At 40.9% G+C, this 15,411-nt stretch overlaps 1 protein-coding gene and 1 long non-coding RNA gene across 11 annotated transcripts in view; one reads left to right on the forward strand and one right to left on the reverse strand.

Moving 5' to 3' along the window:
- LOC309364369 (contactin-4) overlaps window positions 1-15,411 on the reverse strand; it is a 528,932-nt gene that overhangs the window by 115,317 nt on the left and 398,204 nt on the right. For all 10 annotated transcript variants that reach the window (XM_081901475.1, XM_081901476.1, XM_081901468.1 and 7 more), the window contains 2 exons: window positions 8,983-9,186; window positions 1,623-1,725 (listed from right to left, as the gene is read on the reverse strand). In XM_081901475.1, the coding sequence (XP_081757601.1) occupies window positions 1,623-1,725; window positions 8,983-9,186 (307 nt within the window). The remainder of the gene's footprint in view (window positions 1-1,622; window positions 1,726-8,982; window positions 9,187-15,411) is intronic.
- LOC309365428 lies at window positions 249-12,569 on the forward strand. Its single transcript, XR_014166137.1, has 4 exons — window positions 249-1,114; window positions 2,968-3,216; window positions 5,249-5,363; window positions 11,714-12,569. It is a non-coding gene; the product is annotated as an uncharacterized lncRNA (long non-coding RNA).

Raw genomic sequence — 15,411 nt, forward strand, 5'->3', positions numbered from 1 at the left:
GTAAAGGCTGCATTCTTTTAATTGCGCTGCTATAGACAGACAAGTTCATTTATATATATAACACATCATTGCAAATACAGCCACAAAATGACTAGCCCCCCCCCCAAACCATTTGTAGCAATAACTATCAGGAGTTCAGCCTACACTCGAGTAGGACCCTGGCAGAGACACATGCCCGACTGTTTGTGTAACAAAGCTCAGCAACTCAGCATTTTGGCTAATCTACTTTATTTACATATAAACACACACGGAGCACTGCAACATGGCTCCCTCTCTCTCTAGCATCAGACAGCAAAGAGAAAAAGAACAAAGGACAATTGTCCCACTTTATGGAACACAGTAGCAAAAACATCCTGTCTCCGTCACTTCCCACTCTGTGGAGTCAAAACATACACCGTCATGTTTAAGACAACAATCCCATGACTGCAATCATGGAGCAGGAATTCTAACAATAACTAGTTATAATATCTGTGATGTAAGAGAGGCCCAGTGTTTTCAAAGCTGCCCAACCTAATTAAGGGAACCTCAAAAAAGGCTCACTTGGCACAGAAGCTCTGGAAGCCTAAGGAATGCCCTCGTGAGATCTCGTGGGACAATTCAAGTCTCTGCAAGATCTCAGAGAAGCATCCGAGCAAGCAGGCCTCTGCCCGCTCTTGTCCCAAGTCAGGTGGTGAGTTTAAAAGCCCCTTTTCCACTGGATAACCCAAGTGGACCAAGCATGCAAAACTCTCTACTTTACTTACAGGGCAAGGCCCACTCAGCATGCTGGCTCTTGAGAGTGCTGAGGATGCTCTTTCTCCCCACAACCTGCTGGCCACAGGGCAGCTCCAAGGGTTTGACCATACACAATTTTTGGGTATACATGTTACCGTTGGAACCCCCCCCCCATAAGATAAGTGATTACTGCATGCATTTATATGAACAGCCTTGATGGATCAACACAAAGATCTGTCCACTGCATCTTGTTCAGCAGACAGTTTGCTGTATCTAGATTTTCACAAGCAAAGGTATAATAAAGGTAATGGCCTACACAGTTTACTCACACCAGTGGATACTTGGGAGTCACAGATCAATTTACCGGAATTGTCCCCTGTGGTCCTAATCTATACTACAGGTTGGTATAATGGCATTATGATACTTCCTTTATATTAAATACCTTCCCCACTATTTCCAACATTGAATTTTCCTTTTTCACTGCTATAACATGTTGACTTTCCACTGAATAACTCACAATGACGTCAATTTTTTGTTTTCTAAGGAGCTGCAGCCAAAGTAGGTATTATCAACTGATACATTAAGGTCCCCACCCCCGCTGGTGGGGGAGTGGGGTTGTTCCGAGGTGCATCAGATTCATGCACCAAACTTCATCAGTAGCTGTCCAAGTGATCATAATTCGAAGTAACAATGTACATGTGTATTTGGATAGCAAAACAAAATGAAAAGTCCACAGAGCATGACTGGTCAAACTGAGAGGGGCATGAATGAGCGCTGTAAGCCAAGAGAGACAACATCACAGTTAATGGAGGTTGTGCGAAGCAGAAAACCCACAATTTACTTGATTTTGCCCTAACAACCTGCAAACTGTTTTAGTACAGCAGAATGAGTGAATGGCGAAAACTTACTTTCCCAACGCAAAGCATTCCAGTCTCACAGTTGTTCCTTTCGCAGATGGAACCATTTCTGGGAACTGCACTTCTATTTTCGGCTCATATTCGCCCATCACTCCTGTGAACATATAATGGATGCTAAATTGCCTTGAATTCTGCATTACACATCCCCATGTATGCCTGAGTTAACCCAGGGCAGTTTTGTACATCATTACGTGCCCAATTAATCTGTTCATTTCAAACAGGACCCTCGTCTCCAACAGCCACACACCGTGAGGCTCCCTTTCCCTATTTACTTCCAGAGGAAAATTTGTTTTGCAGCTCTCAACCATCTGCCTAAGATTACATCTCATCATGGCTCTTTGCTTTTTCATTTTTCTGCATTCTTCTTGTGAAAGGAAAGTGCTAATAAAGTACAATCAATGCCTTTTGGAGAAAGTAATGCAGAGCAAACAACTCTTGATAAAGCACTGCCAGCTAACCAAAGCTCCTATTAACTTTTAGGGTGCAATATCCTCTAAGGCACTACAGCGGTTGTGTAGTTTGCTTAAATTTTACTGTGTTAGTAATTTGACCATTACATCAAAGCAGTTGTTTTATTTTTTTAAAAAAATCATATTAAATAATACACATAAAAAGTCATTCTGTTTATACTAAATCAACACTTTTCTTACTGAGTAGCTTCCATAAACCATTAAATACAGTCAAAAACATAAATATAAATGGTATCATAATTTGATTCTTCTTTCTGAACATTTATTCTTGCCCAGCTTCAATAAGACTAAATATTTATGCACGGTAGAAGTTAGGGAAGCCTGTAGCTATAAGAAAGTAATAGCTGCATGTGAATTAGATTCAGAATGACCACCTTTGGGAATGTAATTCAGTGGTCAGCTGGATAGCCTCTGGCTACCTGCGCCTTGGGATATGGTCCGCTATTTAGACAATGTGCTGCTACAGGTTTTGCCTAATTGCCCTCTCTAGGCTGGATGACTGGCTCATAGTCCAGGTGGCAAGTTGATGTTTCATCAATGGAAACTAATGACAGTAGAGGTAATATCGGTGGATTGCTCTCCTACTGTTGAAATGAAATACCAAGTCAAGTTTGCAGGAGGCAATAGTCCTGCAGCTGAAGAACGGGGAGAACTAAAAGAGGCAGAAACACACAGAGAGGGCTGACAGTTTCACAGATGGGTGTTAGTAAGAAACTGGGCTGCAGAAGTCGCAACTCTCATGCACCGTGCTTATTTGGGTATATCTCATTTCACAATGCTTTGCTTTGCTTTTATATGCTAAATCATGGTCCCACAGTCAGGTACTTATAGCTGTTCTTACTGTCCCTTCCTTGCTGTGTGCATAGAAAAGAGAGCACTCCACATCGAATCCCAAAGGCGCTATTACATGGCTTGTAGTTTTCTTCTTGTTCTACTGCCAGTACTTCTCCAACAATGATGATGGTGATGGCGCCAACAAATTCCTACTGCTGCTACCACCGCGATTGACTACTGATAACAATAGCAAGCTAGATGCTCAGCTAAACAGACAATGGCATGATTCCCCAGGCAAGGAGGGGGACAAAAAGAGAACAGAAGCATCCAGCTAGTAACAGGTGAGAGAATGACATGAAACAAGCAAGTTTAAGGATTTGAAGGAAAAAAGGTATGGGGCATAATGAATGGGGAAGAGAAGAATTTGCTGTACCTTGTAGCCTCCTCTCATAATCTCAAATGATACATTTTCCAAGTAAGCATTCAGAGATTCTCATTAACTGTTGTGCGTAGACTCCTGCTGCTGCACACAATGATCCGTAGGCTACACAGTGGTACCTCTAGATATGAACGGGATCCGTTCCGGAGCCCCGTTTGCATCTAGAAGCAAACATAATTAGCGACAGCACGTCTGCCGCATCGCTTTTTGCCGCGTCTTTTCGCTCCGTTACTTCTGGGTTGCCACGGAGTGCAACTTGAACGCGCTCAACCTGAAGCGCATTCAACCCAAGGTATGACTGTATCTGTATCTATAGACTATATCTGCAGGCAATCTTTAGTTGGGTATGGAAAGGAAATAGGGAATCCCTGATCCCCTCCTAAAATAATACCCAGAACATGAGCGGAGGTGTGGTGGGAAGTACCAGCTTCTCCTGAGCTTCCTTCTTCCCAAACATAGTTGGGATTGTTTATTTATGCAATTTGCATGTGCATCACTAGAAATGAGTGCACAAAATCTATGCAGCCATAGGTTTCATACCACAGGGCAGCCAGTGTATCTAGGCCTTCGCTGGTTGAGGAAGGAAGATTTCACCTGCCTCAGGATCCCTTCTTTTCCTGGAACCTTGAGTAATTCGTATCAAGTATCCTCTGTTTAGTGGTGGACTTTGGGGTCTTCAATTTCAGTGGTGCCCTATGCGATGCCAAAATTCAGTGGACCCCTGCCTCTCGCCTTCCATTATGCATTATAGTTGTGGTGCCCCGAAGGCTCCGTGCCCAGTGAGACCAAACCAATTGTACTCTTTTAAATCCTCCTCTGCTGTCCTGCACTAGGGGAGACCGCTCCTAAGTTTTAGAACTGTCATAATTGCTAAATATATTTCCTACAACTCTGATATATAAAGTGCAATATAGAGAGACCCCTTTTCCCTCAAACATCCAGATAAGGAAATGCTTTTATTATAAACACAGCTTTCTCAGAAGGAATGTGGGTTGATGTTGATATGCATGCTACTTTTACTGTCTATACTACTTCAACACAATAACAGGTTGCCTTTCCCCCCATTCACTTAGCTTCAAAGACACTCCTTCTGTACGATATAAAGTGCAGCTGCCACATAAAATCAGTCATCTAAACAAACTATGCTAAGGATACTTGTATGGATTGCATTCTAAACAGCCAGGGAACACCAGTCACTGTCAGTATCCTGTTTCTTTCAACATCCTTTCCAAAGGCAGCATATGTTTCTCCAAGCTTTTCAGCATTCATCATTTCAAAGTACCCAAAAAAAAGCAAGGGGGAAAAAGCGCCAAACCAGGGCTGCAAGCAAAACATGTGATAGCCCAACACAGACTTAGACTCTAGGAGCCTGCAGAGAGAGTGCTAACAAACAGGCCACATGGTTGTGGAAATCTACAAAAAATAAAAAAGAGAGCAAGAGATCAGATTATACACTGCAGTCTGCCTACTTGTCTATTCTCCCCTCCTATCCACACAGCAGAATTCATCATGTTATGAGAGTGCTGTGAGAATGTGAATGGTGAGACCTCAATGATCTCTACAAACTGGGCAAATGGACAGTAAATAGTGAAATGCAAATTCAGTGCAAGCCTAAAGTTATGCGCACTAGGGCAAAAAAATAATTGCACATATATGTTCAGGGGTCTGAAGCGTGTGACCAGGAATGAGACCTTGGAGTTGTGAGTATTTCAATGAAGATGTTGACCTAGTAATCTGTGAAAAAGTTAAATTCCATGTTGGGATATCATTAGGAAAGAGGCTGAAAAGAAAACTGCCAATCTCTCTCAATTTTAGTGTAACAGAAAATATCCTAATGGCCACCCCCAGCAGCTTCATCTAGATATTGGCCTGTCTGCAAAGCATTTTGTGGATAAAATTGTTAATAACCACTGTTATTGCAAATGACTTTCCAGAGGTCTCCAGAACACCATCTAGACCTGTTGAGTTGGATGAATTTGAATTACCGGTAGTAAGGCTCTTGACTCTCATGACTCATAAAAACAAGCAGGGAGGGGATGCGCCAGTGAGGTGAGTGTTGTATTATATTATTATTATTATTATTATTATTATTATTATTATTATTATTATTATTATTATTATGCCACCCATCTGATTGGGTTGCTGCAGCCACTCTGGGAGGGTTCCAACAAATTATAAAACCACAGCAAAGCATCAAACATTAAAAACTTCCCTAAACAGATGCCTTTTGAAAGTCAGATAGCTGTTTATTTTCTTGATATCTGATGGGAGAGCATTCCACAGGGTGGGGGTGACTACCCAGAAGGCCCTCTGCCTAGGTCCCTGTAGCCTCACTTTTTGCAATGAGAGAACTACAGAAGGTCCTCAGAACTGGATCTCAGTGTCTGGGCTGAACGATGGGTATGGAGCCGCTCCTTCAGGTATACAGGGCCAAAGCCATTTAGGACTTTAAAGGTCAGCACTAACACAGGTGCAGCAGTGGATGTGCTAGGCTGGTGTATGGCAGGATGCAAGCCAGTAAACTGAACTTTAAACCAGGTAAGCGTGAGGCACTGTTAGCACAATCAGAAAGTGCTCCTTAAAATCTATGTCCCCGCTTTAAAAACAAACAAAAACCCCAACTCTATTGATTACTATAGGGAGGTGTTTATGGACTAATTGAGGAGTGTCTAAAAGTATAAAGGGGCAGATTGTAAAAGTGAAGTCCAAACATAAAGACAATTTTTGCTAGGAAAGACAAGTGCATAGAGTATTTTTTTTTTAAAAAAAGAAAAAAGTTTATACCACACAGATTGCCTTTTATATACTTCTCGTAACAATGAAATAAATACCATCTCTATAGAGGAGTTACAAACTGGCCTTATATTGATCCAGGGAACAAAGTCTACTTTTACCATTGCTTGGCTGCCCCCATTTATATTCCCTGCAGAGAAAATGCTACCTGGTATTGAAAATGCTTGACCAATGGGTTAAGGAACATTTTCTGATTGTGCCATACAATATAAAGAAACAGCCCAATTTAAGGAAACAAGAGAATAAACTATTGCTTTCAGGAAGCTCTAAAGTAACATCTGAAGATTTATATTTTAGGAACCTTGAGAGGCAACTTAGAGTGCACAACAGTTTGTAGATGTCATGCCTTGCACAAAGGCTGAGGTGTGAACAGGTGAGAAGAGGGGGCACACATTTAACAGAGCTATTGGCGTTTTACACAGCTTTCCACTGCTTCTTCTAGATACCAAGTAGCTACTTTTCCAATATCCTTGAGGAAAATAACTAGGGGTGGCTTTCAAGTAAGTTTTGTTCAGAGAAGACCTACTGAAATTCGTAAGTTTGACTAGCCAGGGTCATTGATTTTAATAGATGTAATCCAAGTAAAACTTAATTGAATACCAAAATATCACCCTATCTATCCAAAATCCCTACAAACTCTTATGCCAACATTGTACAGTGGTACCTTGGGTTAAGTACTTAATTCGTTCTGGAGGTCCGTTCTTAACCTGAAACTGTTCTTAACCTGAATCACCACTTTAGCTAATAGGGCCTCCTGCTGCTGCCGCCGCGCCGCCAGAGAACGATTTCTGTTCTCATCCTGAAGCAAAGTTCTTAACCTGAGGTACTATTTCTGGGTTAGCAGAGTCTGTAACCTGAAGCATCTGTATCCTGAAGTGTCTGTAAGCTGAAGGGTATGTAACCCAAGGTATGGCTAAATTATAAGTTCCAAGCTGTTATTTGACATGGGACAAAAGCTGTCATTGCCACCAATGGCAGCTTCTCTGCATTGCTACGTCACAGCTTAGTAGTGCAATTTTTCATTAGGGCCACGGCCTCTAATCATGATCACACACACATATAACTGCTATTTTTAAAGGGGGAAAACATACAGAAGGACAGATTGGGCATTTAATGTAATATGCAGTCTAGTCCTTGTTCTCTGGGTAATAAAATAATTACATCTTTTGATACTTTAAAAGTTTCCAAATACTTGTGTTGTCTGTGGAAGACAGGGATAGGAAAAGATTTCTTCTGCAATAGAATGGTGTATTTTCATCAATAAATACCTTATGTGCCTTTGTTCCTAGACCTATTATAACGGAAATAGTTCTAAACTGCATGACTAGCACCAAAGTGATGAATTACACAGTTCAGTATATTTTACATTAAATGAGAGAGGAACATTATGAAATTTCTTTTTGTAACACTTATTCATGTAATTGGGACATTAAACGTTGATGAATTTGCCACTTAGTGTGCTAATTTAATGATGAAATGCTCTAATGAAAATAATCTGTCATATATATTGAGATGTACTGGACATGTCAAACTCATTTTTTTTTTAAAAAGGATCCAGATGTTCCTGTCAGCCTGTTAGAACATGCATGCCTTGCAGTTTGCATTTCATTGCAACAAATGCAAACTGCAATTCGCTATTGAAAGACCGGGGCCTTGCCAGCTGGCCTCTCAATACACTGGAGTGTATGAATAGTCAAGTGTAAATTGCATTTAAACATGTGAGCTACCAGAAACGGGAGAGCTGGAATATGAAAATTATAAATTGAGGTCTCAGGCTGTTCTGTGACGAGCCTAATGCAAATTTAACCTGTCTTCAACGATACTAACACTTCAGCCTCAGGGAAACCTGATCATCTTGTGCTTAAATGAATGTTGCTGATCTTCCCTGTTGAACTCAACAGTGTTTCCCAGCACATCTATAATAAACAGTAGAATATACTTCAAGTACATTTCAAGTACATTTTACATGAATGACTTCAGTAAACATGCCAGAGTAGGCGCAAAGCATGAATTCCTAAGAGAAGCGCTCGTGGGTAACTGACTTCAAAGTCACCACCGTAAGCAATCATTATATTAAAGCGTTATTTCCAGGGTTTCATCAGGTATGAGTCCAAGACTTGCTTCCTTTGAAATAAATGCTTTGCTTTACAGAAATGCAAGGGAAGACAGTGATTCTCTGCCACTTCCTTGTGATGTCTTATCACAGCCGGAGGCCCTTGTTTAATAATAATAATAATAATAATAATAATAATAATAATAATAATAATAATAATGTATATATTATACTGTTATCTTAGTTCATTTTCCTTTGCCAATGCCAGAGGAAGTGCTAGAGCTGCCGCCGCCAACATTCATTGTCCAAGGACACCACATGGCTACTACAGAGGAGGTTACTTCCCTGCTCTCTCATTCGTCTTAAGTGATTACCCCTTTGCTTTTGAATATTACAAGTGTATTCCATTTCTTGGGTGTGATATAGAATAGCAAGTCGCTTTGGGTTGCTTTGGGCAAGATAAAACGACTAACAAATTTAATAATGAACAACAATGACAATAACTCTTAGGTCAAAATTATCCCATTGGTCTTTATTTCTAAGATTCCTTGGTACCTGTTCTTTGGTAAAAAATTGCACCCATTACCTCTTTTTCCTACAAGGAAGCCAAACCTACTCAGCACTTAACGGGAAATCTTACCATCATTTCTCTCTCTTTTTTTTTTTTAATTAGAAAAAGATTCACATTACATATCAGACATCGTATATATTACATCTATATATACAATTGAAGAATAGAAGGATGGAAAAAGAAGAAAGAAAAAAAAAGAGAAAGGGAAGAGAAAAAGAAGAATAAAAGCACATTCCAAAAAAAGGACTTACCATCATTTCTCAAGATTAAAGGTGTAGGAGGTCCCAGCACTCTGTTGTTAGTTACAGTGTTTGTCACTACACAAGTGTAATTCCCCACATCAGATTTCTCCACTTTAGCTATGTACAAATTTCCAGTCTCCTGAGAAACAAAACGACGATTATCCTGATGCACAAAAGATGGGTATTCATTGAAGATCCAGGCATAGATGAGTTCTGAAAGGGAAAGGGGAGAAAGACTATTAATATTATTTTTTTTATACAAATACTGCAAAACTATAATCTTGATGATATAATGGAATCACAGAAATGCACAGCCATTTGAAGCAGTTTCTATGAGGCCTATGGCCTTGTGAATCAACTCTGAGCTAGTCGAAAAATAATCAAAACTTAGCTTAGGTGCTTGAAAAAAATTAAAGGTTTAAGACATTTAAGAACACAAGAGCCATAGATCAGAAAAAGCTCAACATAGTTCAGTATCTCACAATGACCAACCAGCTCTCTCTGCATGCCCTTTCCAGAGGTGCTGGCTGGGCAAGAAAATGCATCATATATAATATGAGAATTTCCTGGATCCCAAGATCAAGGTTTGGTTCAAGTAGTCTTTGGTGAGAGAACCCCAGCAGAGATTTGAAATCACAAAACATGCAGCAAAGTATTCGTGGGAATATAGGCTGTTAGACCTTTAAAATATGCCCTTTTAAGTTCCTTCCAAAGTTTCCTACTTCCCCTAGCGTAGAAGAAAATTAAACATTTGGAAAGTTTAAAATGGATTCCTTACAAACTCTTCAAAGGTCAGATTCATGTACTTTTCCATACAGCATTCAGAAAATACGGGCAACCAAACATAGGTGAAAGTTCTTAAATCATTTGTATAGGGACAAAAGGAATGGCTTGCTAGAGACTGTGATGATACCTCTTATTGAATCAAAAGCTTCAGCTCTTTGCTCCTCTCACCCCAACAGTCAGCCAGACCCACTATTTGTGATATGGCTGAGCTCCTGCCATACCTGCACCTTCTCCTGAAATGGATGGGGCACAGCTACCCCTCTCCTCCCCCCACTCACAATGAGAAGGGGAAATGGCTGCTGTTTGTTCATGACTGGTTGAGTCTCTTTCTCCAGTTTGATGATCAGTCCTTCGTCCACCTTCCTTGTTCCCTGGTGCTCCAGAGTCTTGCTACAAGAATTCTCAGAGAAAGGTGAGCCTAACAGTGAGTGAAGGGATGTTCTAATGCAGGGGTCAGCAACCTTTTTCAGCTGTTGGCCAGTCCACCGTCCCTCAGACCATGTATTTTTTTTTTGGGGGGGGGGGAATGAACTAATTACTATGCCCCACAAATAACCCAGAGATGCATTTTAAATAAAAGCACACATTCTACTCATGTAAAAACATGCTGATTCCCGGACCGTCCATGGGCCAGATTGAGAAGGCGATTGGGCCGGATCCGGTCCCTGGGCCTTAGGTTGCCTACCCCTGTTCTAATGTATCTTTCCCCCTACTTAAGCACTGTTAATGGAGCAAGCAGGATCTCCACACTGCAACCTGCAAAGTGTGTGGTTCCAGAATACGGAACAGGTGCAGGATTAATTACAGAGACCAACCCAACAGACCACGCCCACTTTGAAAGCCAACATCTAAAACATCCACCATTTCCCTAAATACACAAATGGAAACTGTTTGCATATATACAGACATCTGTTTAGACAGCATCTATTGACTGCTTGGAAATTTGCATGATTTGGAGATAATGTGTCCAGTTCCCTGTGGTTAAAATCTCCATCTGATTCTTCTAGTGAGCTCATCTTCTTGGATTAACAAAATAAACATTATTCAAGGCCTCTTCGTGCCTCCCCCCCCCCCCGGCCACCCAAATCATATACAGATTTGGTTTTATATACGCTTGAGGGCAAGAGAAAAACAAGCCTGTATAGTAAATGAAGTTGTAATCAACTGCATTATGACTAATTATACAATACTCCCAAATTTATAGAATATATTTGGAAAATATCCAACAAGGAAAACAAGAATAGTGTTTAGGTTAATTTACTACAATCTCATGAATATAAAGCGAATACCCTGAACACCCTGGATAGACTCCGGAAATTAGAGAACAAGAAGATGTTGCCTCTTTATACGAGGAACACTAATTATAGTGAAAAAGTGTGCTCTTATTTTAATACTCTCTAATGAGTCATCATTGTAATTGACCTCAACTGTTGTGATGCAATTTGCGAATATACTGGGCTCAATCCAACACAATAATTTCCTGCAGGATCGACCACCATTCATCTCTCTGTGACTTGTGTGAGCCTATTATGTTCTAATGTTCCATTGTTTGCCGACATAAGATAAAGGCATGTAGATTGTTGGGCTTTTATAGTAACAAAAACCCCACAGGGCTAGAGACCCTCTTCATAGACGTGGGGTTTTTTTTATAAAAAAAGATATGATAATTATGTTTATGTAGGACTATCTAATCATTGTATTTACACATGTGCATCTAATTATGAGTAACCCCATGCTGATGTCAAGAGGATACTCAGAGTAAACAAGGTAACACTTCTCAGCAGGCTTAAATTTTCCAGAAAGTAATTAGCATTTATTTTTTGTTTTAATTTACACTTGCCAAACAATTAACTAGCTTCTTTGTAATGCAGGCAGCAGTAAGCAGCCATTCCTACTTTCCTATGCACAGGGAGATTTTTGGTTGTTTTTTAAAGCCTTCATTTATTCTCCACAGACCCTACACTTCTCATCAGAAAACAAGGAAGAATCTGGGAACACAAACCTTCTCAGCAGTGCTAAAACAAAATAATTTGCAAGCACCTTTCACATGCTTCCCCTGCCATAAAGGGGAGCTATTCTACTATGTCACAGTGCCATGCGGCAGAGGAGCTCCTTTGAAATCTGTGACCACATCAGTAGGGTCAAACACATGCCTCTTACCAATGAAACTGGCCTGCTACTGGGATGGAGAGTGATTGCTATGTAGGGCCTATGCACCTGGTTCTACATAGCCATTTTTTATTCTTCACACATGTACTCCTTCAGTGTTGGGACACACTGCATTGAAATACAACCGATACGAGGCAGGGCATTTGGAGGTCGTCACATTCTGCTTCTGAAATGCAAAGTTGAGGAATGGTGTTGGCACCACAGTAAACAGAGCGCAAGATACTTGAGGGAGTGGATTTACATGTTCACACGAGAGCATCCCCCATGTGCAGCATAGTGAGTCACTGCCGATCATTGTGCTTTATCACCTCTCATCTACATTTCTGTTTTAGAGTTTTTATCAAGATGAGAAAACAAGATCGGCTGTAATGGTGACTCAGCGCATGGTGACTGATGGAGGAGGTGATAAGTGCACACACCATATGGATTAACGTTGCAAGAACTTCCTCATGGAAACGCTTAGTTTAAGGGTGTTCTTTTAAAAAGAATTGGGGTGGCCATCAATGCTGTCGATTAGAGCAAATCATTCTAAATCCGATGTGACAATCTGGAATTATTAAAAGAACATGACTCAAAGTTAACATGCTCACTTTGTGAATAGTGTTGGCCTAACTGAAATTTTATAAATGGTTTTCTTTTGCCTCTGCTACCACAACACTGCACTATTTTTAAAAAATAAATAAATAAACTGAACCAACCAAGTAACCCATCCTATTCATTTCTAAATCATTATTTTTAAAAATCTAGTATTTTTAAAAGCATTAGCCCATAGTATTTTCCTCAGTACTGTATACGTAATCTGTATGGAACAAGGGTACCAAAATGATGGCTATTTATATTATTCTTTCCATCTACATGAATACAGAAACATATAAGTTATGACTGAATGCAGTAACAGCAGCATGTAAATATATGCTGCAAAATACTCATTTTGATTTCCTTAGAGATTCCCATGTGCTATTTGTGTCTGTTCAAACTTGACGGATTTCTTCTGATAAGGCTTCACATGCTAATTGCTCTGGAAGTGACAGGCAGTTCCTGTCCCATAGGCAATTTGTAACAACTGAGTAAACAGACACTTAAAATACAGCATGAAATGGCTTTTGGCTAGTCTGGCGAGCAACTGAAATACTATTAGAACTTATAACAACAAGGTGTCTGCCAGCGCTGAGGATGCAAGCACGGCAGCAAAGCAATTTAAGGCTTTTCAGATAGACAGCGGCAGATGTGAAGTAAAATTTCATGGAAAAATCTGGGAATTTTAGCCTAATAGAGTGTGTGTGTGTGTGTGTGTAGCAGAAAGGGTGCTTGTTGGAAGTAGCTGTCTCATTCATGGAAGAGCATTTGTGTATCTTCACAAATGTGCCACTGGATTAGTTATTCACCCACACAATGTAGCATTCTTGTCATCTAGCTGTTAATTTTCCTTACCCTAGTCTTTGAACATTTAAGTGGTATGTATATTTAACTAGGGACGTGGGTGGCACTGTGGGTTAAACCACAGAGCCTAGGACTTGCCGATCAGAAGGTCCGCAGTTTGAATCCCCGCAACGGGGTGAGCTCCTGTTGCTCGGTCCCTGCTCCTGCCAACCTAGCAGTTCGAAAGCACGTCAAAGTGCAATTAGATAAATAGGTACCGCTCTGGCAGGAAGGTAAACGGCGTTTCCGTGCGCTGCTCTGGTTCGCCAGAAGCGGCTTAGTCATGCTGGCCACATGACCCGGAAGCTGTATGCCGGCTCTCTCGGCCAATAAAGCGAGATGAGCGCCGCAACCCCAGAGTCGGTCACGACTGGACCTAATGGGCAGGGGTCCCTTTACCTTTATATTTAACTAACCCTTCCTTCTAGTCCTATGTTTTGGAACTCAAATTCTACATGCAAAACTATAATAATTATGGGGAAGAGCCAAGGCTCACTGCTAGACTGTACCCTTCCATTTACAATATCCCTGGTTCAATCCCTGTAGCCTATAGTTCAGTCACTAACAGGGAAACCTCTAGTCTATGGGTCTAATTAGGGCTCCCCACTTTGTCTGTGATACAGTTTGATCCAAACCACACCTAACTGGCAATCAACTAACAATAAATGATATCAGACACAGGACAGGTAAACTTATAGGGCCAAACAGAAAAGGAAGAATCAGGAGCACACTTCACATTCACTCTGTATTCTTCCTTTCAAGCTGCTGGTACAAAATCAGCATTTTTTTTAAAAATGGTGCAATATTCAAAATGTATCAAATTACAGCTTGGTTCAAGAAATGTGTGCAAAAGAAGAAGGGAAGAATCAGAAGCATACTTAGAGTGAGCTCATGAGTCTTCCTTTGAAGTTGAATGACCTGATGTCATGTGATTAACAGGTGGGCAGCACTGTTTGGATTTGCCCACCAACTCCTGAGCTTAAGGAATGCAACAAGGTGTGGTATGCAACAAGGATAATGGAACCTGCTTAGCCACAAGATCACTAGGTGACATTGGGCAGATCGTCATTTGCAAAACTGACTTGATATAGGGCATTTGTCTGTTCTTGGCGGGGTTGCACTCTCTCTGAAAGAAAAGGTTCATAGTTTGGAGGTGCTCCTGGATCCATCTCTTGTCACTTTAGGCTCAGGTAGTCTCTGTGACTAGGAATGCCTTTGGTGGCTCCCACCCTTTGGTGGCTGTTCTTGAATGGGGATAGCCTGGTCACAGTGCACAGGTAACCTCAAGACCTGATTACTGTAATGTGCTCTATCTGGGGTTATTCTTGGTCCAGATGGTGCAAAAGGCTACAGCTAGGCTAAAAGTTTGCACAGGCTGACCATACATTACTGGGCCAAGTTGAAGGTTCTTCTATTAATTGACCTCTTGGACCCAGGATACATTAGAGACAGCCTGGTCACTTATATCTCTGCTCAATCATTAAGATATTCAAGGGAGTCATCGTTGGTGGTCCTCCATGGCTTGCATCCTCCCCAAATCTGCTCTGGAGGTTGGGGAAAACTCCTAGAAGGGGGATTGGGAGGAAGGAAAGGGGGCAAAAGTCCCACTGTGCTAATGGTAATCCTTGCGCAGACAAGAAACCTGACATAGTGCTCTGCTGAATAAAACCCAAATAACTTCCTTTTTCAGCTGTTCACTATCATAGACTTTGCCTAGTGTTTAAACACAAGTACCTGCTTAACACCTGAATTTTAATCTGATTACTATTCTAGTTAGTTCTCCACTGTCCCATTAATATTTAAATTATCACTTTAACAGTTAATGGGCTGTTTCTCCCTGAACATTGTAGCTGCATGAACCAGAAGTGCTTCCCTTCAGCTCCTTCACGGAGCTGCATGAGCACAACTTTTCTTCTATTCACAAGAGCTCCTTCCATTCACAGAACAATGCTGGATCCCACCTGATAAAATCAAATGGGCAGACTAGAATTTTTCACACATGTGCTGAATGCAGCATGTACTCTTGTGTATGGACATTTCACTGACCAAAGGGAATTGGTTTGC

Source organism: Podarcis melisellensis, assembly GCF_964234715.1.
Source record: "Podarcis melisellensis genome assembly, chromosome: 2".
NCBI classification, from domain to species: domain Eukaryota; kingdom Metazoa; phylum Chordata; class Lepidosauria; order Squamata; family Lacertidae; genus Podarcis; species Podarcis melisellensis.